This window comes from Mya arenaria, chromosome 12 (genome assembly GCF_026914265.1).
Source record: "Mya arenaria isolate MELC-2E11 chromosome 12, ASM2691426v1".
Taxonomy (NCBI): domain Eukaryota; kingdom Metazoa; phylum Mollusca; class Bivalvia; order Myida; family Myidae; genus Mya; species Mya arenaria.
Genome location: NC_069133.1, coordinates 45,144,532 through 45,162,443, shown reverse-complemented (window position 1 = coordinate 45,162,443; position 17,912 = coordinate 45,144,532). Strand labels below are relative to the sequence as shown.

At 34.6% G+C, this 17,912-nt stretch overlaps 1 protein-coding gene across 1 annotated transcript in view; it reads right to left on the bottom strand.

The window, feature by feature from the left end:
- LOC128210393 (protein mono-ADP-ribosyltransferase PARP12-like) overlaps positions 1–17,912 on the bottom strand; it is a 69,755-nt gene that overhangs the window by 34,479 nt on the left and 17,364 nt on the right. Inside the window, exons 3-11 of the mRNA XM_052914735.1 lie at positions 17,763–17,880; positions 16,828–16,986; positions 14,352–14,512; positions 13,570–13,663; positions 11,721–11,869; positions 10,966–11,020; positions 10,203–10,319; positions 9,424–9,623; positions 8,281–8,493 (exon numbers count right to left, since the gene is read on the bottom strand). Of these exons, the coding sequence (XP_052770695.1) occupies positions 8,281–8,493; positions 9,424–9,623; positions 10,203–10,319; positions 10,966–11,020; positions 11,721–11,869; positions 13,570–13,663; positions 14,352–14,512; positions 16,828–16,986; positions 17,763–17,880 (1,266 nt within the window). The remainder of the gene's footprint in view (positions 1–8,280; positions 8,494–9,423; positions 9,624–10,202; positions 10,320–10,965; positions 11,021–11,720; positions 11,870–13,569; positions 13,664–14,351; positions 14,513–16,827; positions 16,987–17,762; positions 17,881–17,912) is intronic.

Sequence of the window (17,912 nt, the reverse complement as noted above, 5' to 3'; positions counted from 1 at the left end):
TTTCATTATTGTTATCGAAACGATCAAAATATTTTCTCTTGAATCCGGGCACCTTGTCGCTGACAATCTGACTAATTACGCCATAACCTGCACACTACTTACGTAACACAGCAACGGTGCTCTCGTTAGCTGTAGGATTCATCATTTCAACGTAATCTCCTTTTTTTACTATTATTTTACTAAACTGTCCGTTTCTTTGAGTGCAGTACGGCAAAAAACTTGACATGTGTATATGGGTTTGTTTATACAACCATATCCATCAACCAGCGTATAGCCTAGAACCTTTAATAACCATATGTTATGAAACGTTTTTCTTTGGACATCTGCTACGATTATATGCAATATTTTAATTTGCTGTCAACTTCAATTGGTGTTTTATGATCTTATTTTCATGGAAATCTCGATAATCAGTCGGCATTGGTATTTTTTTTCGATGTTTTGTACTCATAGTCGCATCCTTGCAACGCTATAGCGGACTGTTGCAAACGTGGTGCTTGGTCACATGTATGCCTTTTCGACGACCGAAGATAGTTAAAACCGCTTGATTATTCGTTACAAATGTGAACATTTGTCCGAATATGTAATCAGGCTTGATGTGCGAGAGGACGGAACCTAGCTCGTAATCTGAACTATCGCAAGCAATTGGATTTTGTCAAATGCACTCTGAGCTTGATTTGTACATTTAAACATCACATTCTTGTGTAAAAGCTTGTAGCCATGTCCTTGACAAATGTTCCATAATAGTTGGCCATTCCGAGCCATACTCGTAGCTGTGTTATATTCTGTGATCTTGGAGCGGTCACAATTGCGTTAATCTTCTCTTGTAATTAATGGGTACCATTTTCCATAAAAAAGTGTCCATTGAATGTTATCTGCTTCTCAAAAAATCGGCAATTATCCAATCATGCGTGCAGATTGTACTTGCTCAACCTTTGTTTATTCAAGAAAGGTGTTTGTCATCTGTTTTGCGTGTGATAATCATGTCTTCCAGTATGCAGCTGGTTCCGGATATGACTTCAATATCTGGTCAATAATACGTTGTCATATTGCCGTACCCATCACAAGACCGTTCTTCTTTTATTTCCCACTATGGCTAAGGTCAATGCCAATGGTCATACAAGTATTTTTTTCAGGAATGTAGTGTCACAGCGGGAAGATATCAGTGTATTATTTGTAAACAATGACTAGTAAATGTAATTCTGGGGAGGATCGATGGGTTTTTGATTTCAGTCAGGAAGAAAGGGACAAAGAAATGGTGTTTGATTACCTCGTTTCTACCGAGAACAGATATTAACAAAGGCAAGATGGCGGACACACGGGATTTGAAATTATCAGCAGAAAAAGAAAGAAGAAAAGTAGTTGATCTGTTATCCATTTGTCAGTATGACATTGGATTTCAAGCTGGTGTGTATATATGAACAAGTTAACCAGAATTATGACAAGATAAGTGATGTTGAAGCAAAACAGGCAGCATGTAGTGCCGACCTGCAAATCGTAAACAAAAATTACCAGGAGCCGGATTTGCAAATGAAACGTATGGAGGAACCTTGTAAAACACAGATTAACAATGGAGCTCAATTGATGCAGGAACACGAAGCGTGAGGAATAATGAGTAGCGTATGGTTTGACATAAAAGCTGCGTGGAAAACAGCTGGGTCTTGATTTCATGGATAATAAGCTAGAAATCGACATGAATAACATGTACATATAGCGGGCGCACCAGATGGGGGACATATACAGAAGGGACCGGAAAAGACCTATGGTGCGTTTCCGTTCCCGTACCGGTTTCTTCTATAGCGTCAACATGGCGACAAAATACCGTACAATGCGGTCCCTTGTGTCGAAGATTACTCAACCCGTGCGAATGTTGGGACCAGTTTTACGGTACACTAAAACCTACGTTACGCTACATTCGGCGTGCCTTGGATTCGGTCACCGGTTTCTAAGGCCGCAAAGTGCGTCCAAAACGTTACTTTTCAGCCGGTTCTGCCATACCTTATAATGGGGAGGTAATGTCGGAGATATCAGCGGAACCACGAATGCGGGGAGGTCGGGACCAGTCTTAAGGTGTCTCGATTCCCTATGTAACGTATACACCAATAAAATAATATAAATTAAAAGTATTCATATTTCCATACCTCATCTCATCATTTGTACAGCAGAAAAAGTTCTTGAAGAAAACATATTTTAAACTATGGATTTAAACCGGACGGCACTAGCATATAATATACACAAAATGTTTCCACTTTCAACGGCATGTTAAAGTAAACCATGTAATTGCTTAATTTCTATACGACATCTATGTGGTAAGATTCAAAAGAGAAAGGGAATAACAGGCCCAAGTAATCGACCGTTAGTAATAACATTAAAAAGCAAACTTGTAGTAATAACTAGCATTTTATAATTTTCGACGAATGTTTAATCATTAACTGTTCTTCAATACTTTCCATAATAACATGTATCGAGTAATGAATGAGTGTTGTTATTGAAAACATTTATTTTATAATAACTTCTTTAAACCTGCACTCTCAAAGATTGAACGTTTGACAACTTTTTTATTTTTTGTCTTTGAACGAGCCAATTTTTGAGAATTTCCATGGAAACCAGTTATATAAGACTGTTGACAAAACTTTAGATCGCAGCTTTTTAAATTTAATTTAAAAAACATGATGTTTATGCATTTTTTTTCTAAACCGTTAGTAACGGTTTAAGCCATTAAACATTAATTTTCGAACATAAAAATGAAATCTACGATCTGATTTTTTGTCAGCAATCTTATATCATTGGTTTGCAGATATTTACGCCAAAAAATTCTGTTTCCAAGACAAAAAAATAAAGAAGTTGTAAAAATGGTATATCTGTGCAGCCTTAAACAGATACAAATTTGGATTGCAACGGTACCCAGAGTTTTAACTTAACTGCCTTTTGATGTTTCACAGATGCTCAATTGAAGAGTCATAATAAAGTTTGATAAAACCTTTATTTTTTTATTTTAATGAATTAATCATGTTAAACATATTTCACTTCAATGTTCAAAACAAAAACAAACACACAAAACATATGATTTGTGTACTTCTTTGATATCTTTTACAGCTACATCTTTGACAGATATTTTTATCTTTGTACAAATCATAAACTTGTCATGGTTCTGATCATAACAGTCAAAGGAGTACTACATACTACTGCATGAAAATCAAAAACAAATGTTAGCGTCAACCTATTTTGCGCCCCTTTAAATGGAACATCTCGTGTTCGGCCGACTTAATTGTATCCATGAGGCACCAACCTTGTAAATGATAACAGTTTAGCATAAGAAGTTAGTAGATTTACGCATGCAATGTCATTACATCATAGTATAACAGTACATTTTACAACAAAACAACCAAATACCAGTTTGCAGTTGTATGACTTATATCACAGAAAGTTAACATAAATTAAAACATACTACTAGAATATGAATTAGTTTAGATGAATTTTTATATTTAATTCTTATTTCCAACGGCGTCCATGTTCATTGTCGGAGCTGTAATCAAATGCTATTTAGTATACCGCATTATTCGAAATTTATGTTATGTACCTAGATATGTCGATTTATTATATGCATTCGCACTATAATCAGAATCACATAATTATAACATATTTACAACATGTCAGTTCTGATGGAATTTTTTCCACAAGATAGTTATTGAAAAACTACACAAAAATATAAATATTAAATTACAAATTATTTTATAAGTGAGCAAGTTCTTGAAAAGAACACTTATATCTATTCATTTATGAATCCACAAAAACAGATTTCTCAGATTTCTCCATATCCTTTAAGAGGTAAAGAAATATTTTGATTTTGTTTCTTTGATATTTTTTGGACGCATTAAGATCCAGTGTTTATATGTTTCATCTCAAGACAGGTAAAAAACTACAAGGTAAACATAAATGCTTTCATATATTCTTCAGCATTTATTCAATCTTCATGAAACCTAGGCAGAATATTTTTCAATATGATGTTTAAGGGCAATGTAAATATAGGTATTCTTTGGTCAAAAACTAGGTCTTTAGGTCAAATATTAGAAAAAAAAACTTGTGTTCAAGTTTTTTTTAATTCTATTACAAATTCAACAATGTTTTTTTCCAATCTTCAGGAAATTAATTCAGTTTGTTTCTCATCATAATATTTAGGACCAGTGTGAATTTGGGTCATCTCGGGTCATCAACTATGTGGAATCCTTGAAACTATGGGTCAGCAGCATTTACCTTTACATTTATATAGAAACATCCTGCTGCAAAATGTTACTTGTCAAAATAAAAATTCCTGTTGAGATGCGACACTGCATTCACCCATTGTGAGTACTTTACTAAACCAGATACTAACATATCCGAAAAGATACCATTTAAATGTTATCAGATCAAACAAAGGATGCCACTCAAAATCAGAAACATAACAAATAAACATAATATAATAATAATTATACATTATTGTTCAAGCGGTAAAAGTGTTTGTATCACATTCAGTCCTAAGTTGCTCCAAATGTTCGAGTTGGAAATACAAATTCAAGTAATTTAAATTCATCGCCAATGTTTGTACACAATTAGATACCCCGGATAATACTGCGCTCTGTCAAACGCAACAAAGACAGCAGGGTCAGTAATAGAATCAACACATGTATCAAAAAGATCATGCATGGTTCCTGGTTTGCTCGGTGGCCTTCTGTGGTCATTATTTCCTCTTGTGTAATCTCCGACGAGAACTGACGTTAGAAACACAAATCTTGACCCTCCCGTTGTGTATCTGTCACTGTAAGAAGCGTCTCTGGCAAAGTAGGCACCGTGTCCGAAAGCAGTGCCGTGTTTTCCTGAAACGCGGGGGTCAATGTTATGGATGCATATTCCTCTTGCTGCTTCTAAAGTGTCCGTTCCGTGAAACAGCTCTCGTATTTCAAGATCTTTATCTCTTCCAAGTCGTTTTGCCTTGATCTGCATACTTTTTCGTTTGCTACGCAAGAAATCACACGGTTTAATATAATAATGATAATGTTATACAGGAAAACTGATACAATTGATAGAAACAATGGTAGTCAGTCAGGAAATTCAACGAGTAAAACGTTTTTAGCTTCAAGCTGATTAGAACATGATACGTAAACATACTAATTATGAAATTGTAAAATAACAATTATAAGATTTATAAACAAAACACATTTAACGCCGAAATATGATAATTTGAGATTTACAAAAATGCATGCTACCAAATATGAAGACAATTCATCTTCTATCAGAATCTTTAAAAAAGATAAAACCCAACTGACCTAATGTATTGACCCCATAGGTCAAGATTTTGAACTCTATAGATTGCAGGGTTATGTATGTCATCCCATGACATAGTTTCAAAGAACTTGTCTGCCACAGTTGTGTATTCTTGACCTAGGGACACTCTTACAAGCTCAAAGGAGTGGATACTGTCCTGTGGTGACCAGTGGTGCGGTGTTTCAATATCTGCCTGCATCGGTTCAATAAGTGAAAGTGACTCGGGTCTGAAATACGCAAGATCAAGAGTTCCAAGTTGTGATATTGGCCTAGGTCTGAAATCAGCGTGCTTAGGGATCAAGTAGCGAAGTGGCTTAGGTCTGACATACGCATAACTAGAGGATCAAGTAGCGAAGTGGCTTAGGTCTGACATACGCATAACTAGGGGATCAAGTAGCGAAGCAGCTTAGGTCAGAAATGAGCATTTTAAGGTAATCAAGTAGTGGACGTGGCTCAGGTCAGAAATAAGTATGATTAGGGGATCAAGTAGTGAAAAAGGCCCAGGTCAGAAATAAGCATGCTTAAGGGATCAAGTAGTGGAAATGGCTCAGGTCAAAATAAGCATGATTAGGAAATCAAGTAGTGGAAAATGCCCAGGTCAGAAATAAGCATGATTAGGATATCAAGTAGTGGAAAAGGCCAAGGTCAGAAATAAGCATGATTAGGAGATCAAGTATTTGAAAAGGCCCAGGTCAGAAATAAGCATGATTATGAGATCAAATAGTGGAAATGGCTCAGGACAGAAATAAGCATGATTTAGAGATCAAATAGTGGAAATGGCTCAGGTCAAAAATAAGCATGATTAGGAGATTAAGTAGTGGAAATGGATCAGGTGAGAAATAAGCATGATTAGGAGATTAAGTAGTGGAAATGGCTCAGGTCTGAAATGAGCATTATAAGGCAATCAAGTAGTATACGTGGCACAGGTCAAAAATAAGCATGATTAGAAGATCAAGTAGTGGAAAAGGCCCAGGTCAGAAATAAGCATGATTAGGAGATCAAACAGTGGTAATGGCTCAGGTCAAACATAAGCATGATTAGGAGATTAATTAGTGGAAATGGCTCAGGTCAAAAATAAGCATGATTAGGAGATTAAGTAGCGGAAATGGCTCAGGTCAGAAATAAACATGATTATGGGGATCAAGAAGTGGACAAGGCCCAGCTCATAAATAAGCATGATTATGCGGATCAAGTAGTGGAAATGGCCCAGGTCAGAAATAAGCATGCTTTGGGGATCAAGTAGTGGAAAAGGCTCAGTTCAGAAATAAGCATGATTAGGGGATCAAGTAGTGGAAATGGCCCAGGTCAGAAATAAGCATGATTATGGGGATCAAGTAGTGGAAAAGGCAAAGCGTAAAAATAAGCATGATTATGGGGATCAAGTAGTGGAAAAGGCCCAGGTCAGAAATAAGCATGTGTAGGGGATCAAGTAGTGGAAAACCCTCAGTTCAGAAATAAGCATGTTAGGGGATCAAGTAGTGGAAGTGGCTTAGGTCTGAAATAAGCATGATTAGGGTTCAAGTAGTGAAAGTGGCTGAGGTATGAACACTATGTTTACAAAAATGTATTTAAATTTAGAAAACAATTCTTTAACACTATTTGCGCTATTGGTTATTACGCCCATATGTACGTTGATCGATAATACTACAAGGAACTTAATATAGTTGGATTATATAGTGTTTTTGAAATGAAACAAACTAATAAATAAAATAAACACGCAAAAATGGAATAATAAACTCGGAATACTTTATGAGTTACAACAGCTAAAAAGTGTTAAACAAATTACACGCTGAAATAAAATATGATTTTTCAAACATTTGATCAATAATACATACCCAGTTTGATAAATAATGTCGTTAGGCATAACGAGCAAAGGACGTCTTCGAAGTTCGCGTGTCTTGCTAGTGACAATATTTGTTTGTGTCATCTGCTGCAAGTCCACATCATATAAGTAGGTCCCATCTTCAAGAAAGAAGCTATAGTATCGTTGTTCAGTTTGTTGAGTTCGGTATCTTATCTCTAACGTTTGCTGTAACGAGTCCTGCAAAGATTTGTGTGCAACTCAATTTTAAATTCATCAAATATGAACAATAGGAACATTCATTCCATGAAAATTGGCATTTATATCTTGTCTATGAATAAACATGTGAAGAAACATACCAAAATGCATTTTATATTCGAAACAAACACCTGCCAGCTGGTTATTCGACTATTAAAAAGTATGTCGTTGGAGATTCAGACTTCACCTTATTCTTAAGTCAAAGGTTGTAAAGAAATATCACGTATTTTGTCTATTTACCCATGTACACGTATGTTTTTTTTATTACACATCCTGTTTTTCGTACAATTGCCAGTTGGTTTATTGAAAATTAGTTGGATATTAGCATATGACCAACCGGCAATTGTTGAATATCCAACTGGCGAATGCAGAAAAAATATTCAAATAAAACAGTGTTTCACACGAATATCCATCTGTGTACATGCATGAAATACATTTGGCGTGTAGTTTCTTCACATGTGTACCGTGCAACCATAAAATATGACAAATCTCAATTTCCAAATACCAACAATACCAACTGGTTGATAGTTGGATACTGGCAAATTACTGAAAAGGGACGAGTAGCTAAACATCAATATCAACCTTTTTCGATTCCTCAACTGGCAATTGCTGTATATTCAAATAACTTACATCTAACTAGTAGGTAGTTGGATATTCGATTCCTCAACTACCTTACAACTTTACCGTCATATTCATAATTCAATCAGAGGAATATTTATGTAGACTTTGTAAACTACCTCATTGTCACCGATATCATTACCACACTGTTGCCAGACCAAATGTGCTCAACAATAGTATTCATCATTTGAATTGGGTTTTTTTTCTACGAAGAAAACATGTCGCTCTGAATTAAACTTTACAGCAAGACCCAGACGACTTCCTTCGTTAAGCGATTATATAAAATGCATCTTTTGTAAACGTACAGGTGTAAACTTATTCCATTCTTCCTCGTCGTCTTGCCAAAACCATCTCCATTGTGTATCAAATTTTATTGGAGCTTCCCAAACGTCCTTTTCAAGTGTGTAAGCTGGTGTTGACAAACGACGAACAGCCACCGGCTGGCTTGACCCAGCCTGAACGGCATAGAGGTTCGCTTTAAATTGAATCTGGAACACTACTTCCTTGTTCAATACATTCTGAAAAAAAAATATAAATTGGTTGATCAATTGTTTATCATCAAAATTGTGCCTGTATACATATGAGTCATCCCTAAAATTAAGTCGTTCTTCAGAAATTACCAAAGTCAAATTTGAAGGAAAACAATGTGTTTCCGTATACTTAAACCCCTGCTACCTCACAATTTTTGTTCCAGTGGAACATGTGTAACATTCTCAATTTTAATATTTTAAATAAATTTGACCTTAGTGACAATAAACTGTTGAGTATTTGTTTAAATTATATTTTGTTTGAGTATTTTGACTTAATGTAATAAAAGACTGTAACTTCTTTTGTAAAATTGGCTCCAACAAGTAGCAATTTTAAGTTTAATTGTTACTTAATCGTGATTTTCTTAATTAAAAAAAATGAGTTGATTGCGATTAACATAACGTTTTATTCCATATAAAGTCCAGACGTTTACAAAAGTAGGAATAAGACACAATGATACCAAAACAAATATAGAAAGCGTAGTTTTATCCTATGATTGGGGTTTTAGGGTATTCGATGCAAAATAATTTAAGATTTAAATGCCTTGTGTCCTCAGCAACCAATATCCTTTCATATGAAAAATAAAATATAAGGGGTCACCAGGCATCAGAATTTATTATTTACTCCACGTCTCATAAAATGTCAAGCTGATTTTTACATCGTGTGCCTTACGCCGAATAGAAAAGAAACAGGGCCAGATAGCATACTTATTTAAACCTATAATGGCTAATTTACAATATGTAGCCCTAAAATTTGATTTCGAAAAACAATGAATTGTGCTTGAATTTACTTATTTAATTTGATTAGCCAAAATATGATTTGTACTCGAATTCACTTATTTAATTTGATAAGCCAAACTTTGAATTGTACTTGCATTGAATACAAAGTATGGATCCAGAATATGAAAACGTTCTACTCACGATATTGTATATTTCCGTGCTATCTGCACTGGCACAAAATTTGTCCTCGATTTTCACATTCATGGGCAAACTAGCCCAACTTTTATCTGCCAAATTTATTTGCCACACATACGGCAATTTCTGATCCGGATGAAGAAATTGGCAGTTTTGGTCCTTACAGCGATCTTCAAGATATTGTGTGCAAATGGTTTCCGCGCCATCTACAGAAAAAAACATTTATTGTTTATTCATATATTACAGTTTGAAAATTACAACCAGTTTAAAGCTGATCCTTAGGTGGAATTGATACTGTTAATACAGTCTTAAAATTGTATCTTCATATATTTGTAGTACATGTGATTTAATCCCCTTTCAGTACAATATTTGTATTGCATGTATTACACTACATCGTTAATTTTCAGTAATATTCTAATATTTTTCATATGTTATGCATACAAAATAAGTGATACGTTAATAAGTGGAGAATTCAAAGGCATGCCAGGGGATAATTTGATTCTAATCAAGACTGAATTACGCGTACGAGAAATAGCACGTACAGGTAAAAGTTGCAGTTAAGTTTAAGATGCATTTGCGTTTTTTTCCAGTACTTGCATATGTTGGACAAGTGTACTCATACATGATATACTAAGCTAGTACAAAGTGCACATACCTGGGTGACGTAGTGGCATAAAAGTTCACACATGTTCAAGTATACATACGCATAATGCTTTGCAACCTTTACTTTTAACGGTATTGGCACTTGTTATGTAGAGTACAAGGATGATCAAATATAAACAAACCACGTTTCCCTGATTTTCCGTAATGTATCATCGATGCAGCCACTGATGTCGACGTCTCCGGCAAAAATTCTGTGTCGGTTGCCATTTTAGTTTCAGTTCGAGGCCTTATCTCCTCTTCTAAAATAAATTGAGTAATTTTACTTTTAAATTTGAAAAAAAAATGCACATTGGCTCAATTACCGAACAAGTTTAAGTGACTTAAGATAGGATTAAGTTAAGCCAAATAATTTTGTTTTGGTTTACTAATGCTTTCTGTAATTTTCTTATTCTAAAATGTGTTAAGACGTTTAATAGAAAATATTTTATAGTTGTTTTAGATAAAGTATTTTTTATTATTTTACAAATTATAAAATTTCTGGCTTAATTATATCACTTTAAGAGACTAAAAGCTTGTTTCGCTTGAACCTTTTCAAGTAATTGGGCCCTTTACTTATATATAGACTGACCAGAATAATGTCATTCAAATAAATATTATTATAAATGATCCGCGTATATATTTCAAAGACAGTTCAAATCTTACGAAGTTTTTAGTTTGATTTATCCCTAAAACGATTCATACAATATAGGGTTTTATAAATACATGCTAATATCCATTTGATAGAGATATACAGTCAGACGTGTGCGTCAAAAAGAGGACTTAAAATTAGTTTTGTTATTGCACAAGGGATAGCCAAATCAAGCGAACAGATATTAATGTAATGTTTTCGTATCACTGATGGCGATAAAATAAGACGTTCGTTTGAATATGAAATTCAAATATTACCTTGCGGAAGATATTCGTTACCTAGCCATCGCTCATAATCTTTGACTCTCAGCTCCTGAATTGCGATGTTTCAAAATTACACGAGAAATGCCTACAAATGCCTACCAGTAACTCAAAAATCTCAAATATATATGCCCTTAAAAGATAAAACATATCCTACAGCGTCAGTGTATACCGCCCAGATAGCTTATTGGAAGAGTGTTTGCTTCGAGTGCTGAGAGTGGGAGTCCCGGTCGCGTCAAAAACGAAAAACGTTAAAATATGGAACCAGTAGCCCACTAGAACAGCGCTCGGCATAAAAAGGCTAGTTCTTGGTTATGGTTAACACAGTACTGGTCAAACCCAGGAAAGTTGTATCCAGTGTATCGGAGTTATACACAAAACAAGCTAAAGAACAATGAGGTCCTTCGCAAAGGGCTAGCGTATCGCCTAGGATATCTTGTCTCTCTGTCTTCTTTTTCAAGTCTTTTAATATCTGTATTTGACTGGGTATTGCAGTAATTTCTATCTTATGCCACATATTGCATTTAAACACATTTTCTTGTGACTTTGATCACTCAAATATAAAAAAACAGCGTCTGTGCAACATGCGCTCATTTGAGCTTAGGGATATTTTAATTTAAAAACAATTAAGCGGTGTTTTTGAATAACTAAGAATATTCTTGCATATTTTGAAAAAAACAAAATGTTCGTCAAAATAAACTGCTATAATGGTTGTTATAAATGTATCTTTAATCAAGTTATATATGTGTTACCTCTAAACTTGTGTGTGTGTACTCCGCCATGGCGGTGATACAGTTATGTAGTGTGTTGACGGTCTGTGTTAGTCCATTTTTAACTAAAGTGTCCTGGCCAGTAAGTGGATCAAATTTCACAACTTCTGGGAAACGTCTCAGTGTTATGCCTGAAATGTTAGCAACTCGATGTTTCATAGAATGAAGTTATGTAAAAATGTACTTACGTCTCAAACATGTAGATACTGTTCAATACTATATGATTAATATGTACACAACCATGTTATTTAATAATTATAAGAGATGGATTGGCAGTAACATTATTCTTGCCTATTATCATAAACTCTCATGTACAAGCACTAAAACAATGAAACAGCTACTTGTTTCTTAGCAGCAGTATTTATTTAAGAAAATAATGTTTATATTCACGAATTACTTAAAAAGTTGCATGCCATTGAAAAATGAGCTGTCACAGAGACAGCGCGCTCGACTATTCCGCCGCTTTTCAGTGTAAGGATTGAAAAATGTTGGCGTAACATGCATGGATCCCTCTTAGATTAGATTTCAATGCAATACATGATGTGCTGAGATATTAACATAAATTGATAACATGCAAAATTTTAGCAAGAATTTTAATTCTAATAATAAAGGGCCATTATTTGCAAAATACAGTCATCTAACTTGGTTATTCAATAAGGCTGGGTGGTTGAATACCATTGTGTTAAAAGTCTCACAGGTTCTGATCATGATGGTGAACAAGTGTGCAAAGTTTCAAAGCCAGATGTCTATTGACTTCAAAATTATTTTAGGTGGTACGCAAACTTTAACGTAAATTCTAAGTCGAAAAAGGAGCATAAATCTGTCAAAATGCTTGATAGAGTTACCACCTCCTGTGTACAGGTTGGGGGCATGATGGTGAACAAGTGTGCAAAGTTTCAAAGACGTATGTTAATGGACTTTGAAAATATTTGAGGTGGTACACAAACTCTTACAAAAACATTAACATAAGTCGCTCGGGTGACTAGGACTTGTTGTAGTTTAAATTTTAAAAAGAACTTAAAGATTGAATAAGAGCAAACAATTTATTTTCATTTTAAAGGCTAAAATTAGTTGTGTGTACACTTACCTATTACTTTTACTAAATAGAACATTATTTCTGCATTTCCCAGCAGGTTTTTGCTAGTGCATGTTAAAATGTTGAAAGCTACAGAAACAAGCTCAGTAGCAAAACGTTTAAACATAAACCCGGTTTAATGGCACTGGGTAAACGCCAAAGACATAGAACATAAAATCACAAACAAGAAAGATGGAAGAACAGCCCAAAACTCCACAAACAGTATAATTTAAACACATAAATAATCGTCAGCCAAATGAGATTCATTCTAAATTGATCGCGATATATATATTGAGCTCAGACTGTCTAAACTTGAAGGTAACGGTTGATATCATGATGCAATTGTTATAGCAAGATCGGCACTCGAGGACCCTATAATATTTACTGCTCTGGAAAAATAACTAGGTTTTTAATAGTAAAGGGACTCGTTCAAATATATAATGTTAGAAACTGGCTTATATGTTCGAATCGATTTAGATAATTTCCTTTTATAAACATATACCACACAGCAACGGACAAATACTAATTTGAACATAATTTTGTAAATCAAAGCATCAATTCATTCAATTTGTATCAGCGTTATTAACGCTTATCGGCAAAAAGGCATATTGTGTGTTACAATCATCTTTTCACATTCCACATGGACTTATTTTTATCAATGTCCGACCCTTTAAAACGTAAACGAGTCCCTTTAATGAACATTTGCAATATCTTACTATGTCTCTATGAAATTAGCTTAAGATTGACAAAACTCACGTCCTTCGTGGAGCCTTTTAATTAACGACGTTTCTATTCCCATTGGAGGCCTTGGTTTCCCTCTGTTAAACAAGTAATCCTCGGATCGCAATTCCTGTAAAAATACATTAGAGTGTATACAGCTAAAGACAAGTCAACAAACACCTGTCAGATACAAGAATGGTATGTTTACCCTCTCAAATGCTCACTTTTGTGGCAATTTGAGCAGCAAACCATTGCAGAGCAACTTCTTTTTTCAATCTCTAATAATAAATATCTTAAAATAACCCAATACACTTTAAGTTTTATCCTTTAAAAGATAACTCCATATGAGCAAAAACAAATGAAAAAGCTGTTAGAGTCACGTGACTGAGGATACTCTAGTTTTCATAGGACAAGCTTTTGTGTTGAAGGTCACTGTGGCCGTGATCTTTGATCTACTGACCTCAATAAATATGGTCCATCTGCTTGTCATGACCAACCACCCTTAAACGTTTGAGGACGGTTGGCTTTATTCTAAATATGATGTGTACAAGCTTTTTTGTGTTCAAATTCAGTGCGAATGTTATCTTTCGCAAAATGCTCTCTAAATTAATTGGGTCAACTGAAAGGCAATCATCTTACCTTGCCAAATTTGAAAACCTTAGTCCAAAGCGTTTTCTAGGTATCAGACGGACCAACATGTGCAAAGCAAAATACCCGCCGCTTCTTCGAAGTGAAGAGAGTGTGTGTGTGTGTGGGGGGGGGGCGTAACAACAGCTCATAAACTACGATAAGCTCAATGAATAAGTGTTTATACACACCTCTAAGGAGAATTCTTTATAGTCTTCCATCATTGTAATGCACTGATACGATACGTTTTCATTTTGAAGCACCCCATTCTTTACTGACGTGTATAATCCAGTAACGGGGACAAATTCTGTCGTGGTTCCAGAGGTTTCCTCCCTTAAGATTGCCGCCAGGTCTGACAAATACAGAATGTTAAAACTAACTTGTTGTACAACAATCATGTGCCTCAACGTGTTTCATATAATTGATTCAGATGTAGACCGTTCCATAGCGGTAACCAAAACATATTTACTGACTACAGTTTTATTTCGTATCTATCGTTGATTGTCTCTTAGCCTTTGACCTTTGTAAATGTTTGCACCTAAGCTTGTTCCTGCAGTTTACATTGAAGGGTAGGTAAAAACTCTCCTCCTGTAGCAGGACTGGACAGATTTTCATAAAATATATCAGGGCAACTCCTAATTTGAGCTATTTTTCCTGTAATATCTCACTGGTCAAATGATATAACGATCTATTAAATAGTTCATTTTCGTTGAATTAATTGAAAATACATATTATTATATTGAAAATATCTTTACTTTTTTAATTTGACTATGAGATCGACTTATGTTATGAAATAACTTAAAATGTTGTATGAGTACTACCTTATTTACACGTTTCTTTCCAATTTTAGTGGATTCACTTTGTGTGCTCATGTTTTATATTTGGAAGTGAGTTATGGTTTGTGTATTTATATCAATGTCTTAAGGATCATTGTCATGTGCTTCTAAGAAGCGTTTATATTTGATGTTTTGACTACTGGGCTTGTCCGTGACGTTTTCATTGTATTATTCGGTGTAAAATAATGTGAATGTGATATCCTGTATTTATATACAACCCGATGATGGCAAAAATGGCCGAACTGGCCGAAATGGCCGTTTAGTATGTTTGATGCTGGAGTTGGATGTCTATTATAACGGTTTATATATAATACTTGTTACATATGTTGACTGTTTGTGGCCATATGATCTCATTTCTTCTCATATGTATTTTATAGGACAGCTTTTGTTAAGCACAATTGGCTCCTATATGCAGATGATTCTACTACTTCAGGATCCGGCAAGCATTAAAATGAGATAGAGTCAACGCTTTGAGCTGTTAATTGTTAGTGAGTGGCTCATCAGAAACAAACTAGTCCAATGATTCGGTTAAATACTCAGGTACAACATTTGGTAAGAGTTTATGGCTTTATGTTATGGTTATGCATGTTATCAAGCTTAAATATTCTGTATAGAAAACGTGATTTCCTTACAAAACATACCATGCAATGTCTGATTATGTCCTCTGTTCACAGTCCTTTTGACCATGTTTCAATTGTTCAGTTTTATTCTATTACTCAAGGATTAAAAAACAAGCTGCAAGTTACCCAAAATCAACTTATTGGATTTGTTTTAAAATTTATGGAGCTTTTCACTTAATATCTAAATTGGCTACCTGTGTCAAGTCCTTTGTTTGTATTGCTCTCTGTCATGGTATAATGTATCATTGAAAACAGCTCCTTATAAAAGACGTTGCAACTTCAGTTCATGATTGTAGCACTAGGTTTAGAGAGACCAGATCAACTTGTGTAAATGATACATTGATAAAGTGGTCGATTTTCCTACCCAAAGGTCAAGGGTTTTGGCAAAAAGTCCTTTGCCTATCGTGGTTGTTCATTGTAGAGGGAGTTACCGCAATATACGAGTAATAATAAGTCCATATATAGTAAAAGTCCTCTGTTAAAACGCAATGTTGGAATAAATCAATTCTTTTTTTCATTATATTTGCTTTAATTTGGTTTCTTTTCATAGAGTTTTAGTGTTTTTATCGTAGGAATTATTTGTTACACACTTTCTGTGGTAAAACTGTGTTAGGTTTAATAAGTTAGATTTTTTTTGCAATTTTACACCTTCAGCATAACACTTCAATGTTTAGTATCTGTGATTATTTCATCTGTCCGTGCAATGATAAAATATATAGATTGATGATTTCCTTTTTAATAAATGTTTTTCTTTGCTACTGTAATATATATTTAACTGTATGTCAAACTATTTTTCCAACAAAAACCACAATGGAAATAAGGGATAAGCAATTTCTGTTTTGTGACAACCTTTGTGTATTGTGACATTCTCTAACTTATGCTTGTTGTTTTATTTCATTTATAATGCTTCATATTGTGTACAGAAATAAATCAAACTATCTATCTAATAATACCTGGGTAGGTTTGATAAAGCCAGTGTCCGTTTGTCTAGTTTGTTTCATTTTACTCACAACTGTCATACCAATATATGTTACTCGACTCATGATAATAACCATGGATCGGAAAAGTTTTTCTCGACATGATAACCTAACGACCAATGGACGTAAAATATACTGACTTTAAACTTCTAAGATGATCATAAATTCTTAATGATTATTCATGAATTTATATAAGCGTTCCCATCTACGAAGATACAATAAGATTGACACTACCTGAAACACTTAAATGGGCGTGTCTTGGTTCAGATTTTACGATGGGATGCCTCCGCCTGACGTCGGTGTGCAGTTCAATGTGCCATCGATGACGTTTCTTCTCCTTTTTTTCTTTGTCAGGTGCGACGCCAATGTCAAAGCGACCAACATGGGGATAGTCTGCAGCAACGTTCATGCTGTGTAATAAGTCTACGATTCCTGACTCATCCAAAACAGCGTTGTTCCGAATATATGCCAATTGAAAACGAAAGAACATAGTTTTTTCAGTTCGGTCTTTTCACTATGTATTATTTTGTTCTGATCGTGCCGACACGGTAAACCATTTGAATTTGCACAGTGGAATGACATTCATTTGATAACATTAATAATATAGATTCGATTATTATAATTGCACCCCGATATTAGATATGTATATAGCGACACTTATACTGTCTCGTTTTAAAGGTTCAAATCCTCGAGATAGATTAACAAAATAAACGTATTTATGTTAATGCATGATTATGTTTTACTGATTTGACTGAAATTATAATGACGAATCGTTGCTTCTCTCTAACTGGCTTCCTATGATTAGGTAATTTAATTGCATTACTACTGTTTTGTCTATGATCATGTGATGCCATAATTGTACGCTTTTACTTTCTGCTGTGATCAAAGAAATTTACTGCTTTTTTCTTACTCTTTCCAATAATGGAATTTCATTGCATAACGCTCATTTTCTTCTATGATCATATGATTTCACTGAATGATATTTTGTTTCTTTCATAATGGAATGTGATCGTTCTTCAGATATTCAAAGAATTGCATTACATTACTCCTGGTTTATTCCTATAATAAAGGAAATGTGTTGCATGACTGCTACTTTCTTCCTGTAATCATGGCATTTATCATATTACTCTTATATTTCTCTATTATCATAGAAATTGCACTACTCTTACTTTCTTCCTTCTCCAAGATCTGGTCCACTTGTTCCAACAAGCTCTTGCCCCGTGAGCATTGTTTTTCCTGGTCATGTTCATAGTCCTTTATCATCTCCTGTATCGCCTCCTTGTTTGTCTTAAAATATATTATTTAAAAAAATAAGGTTA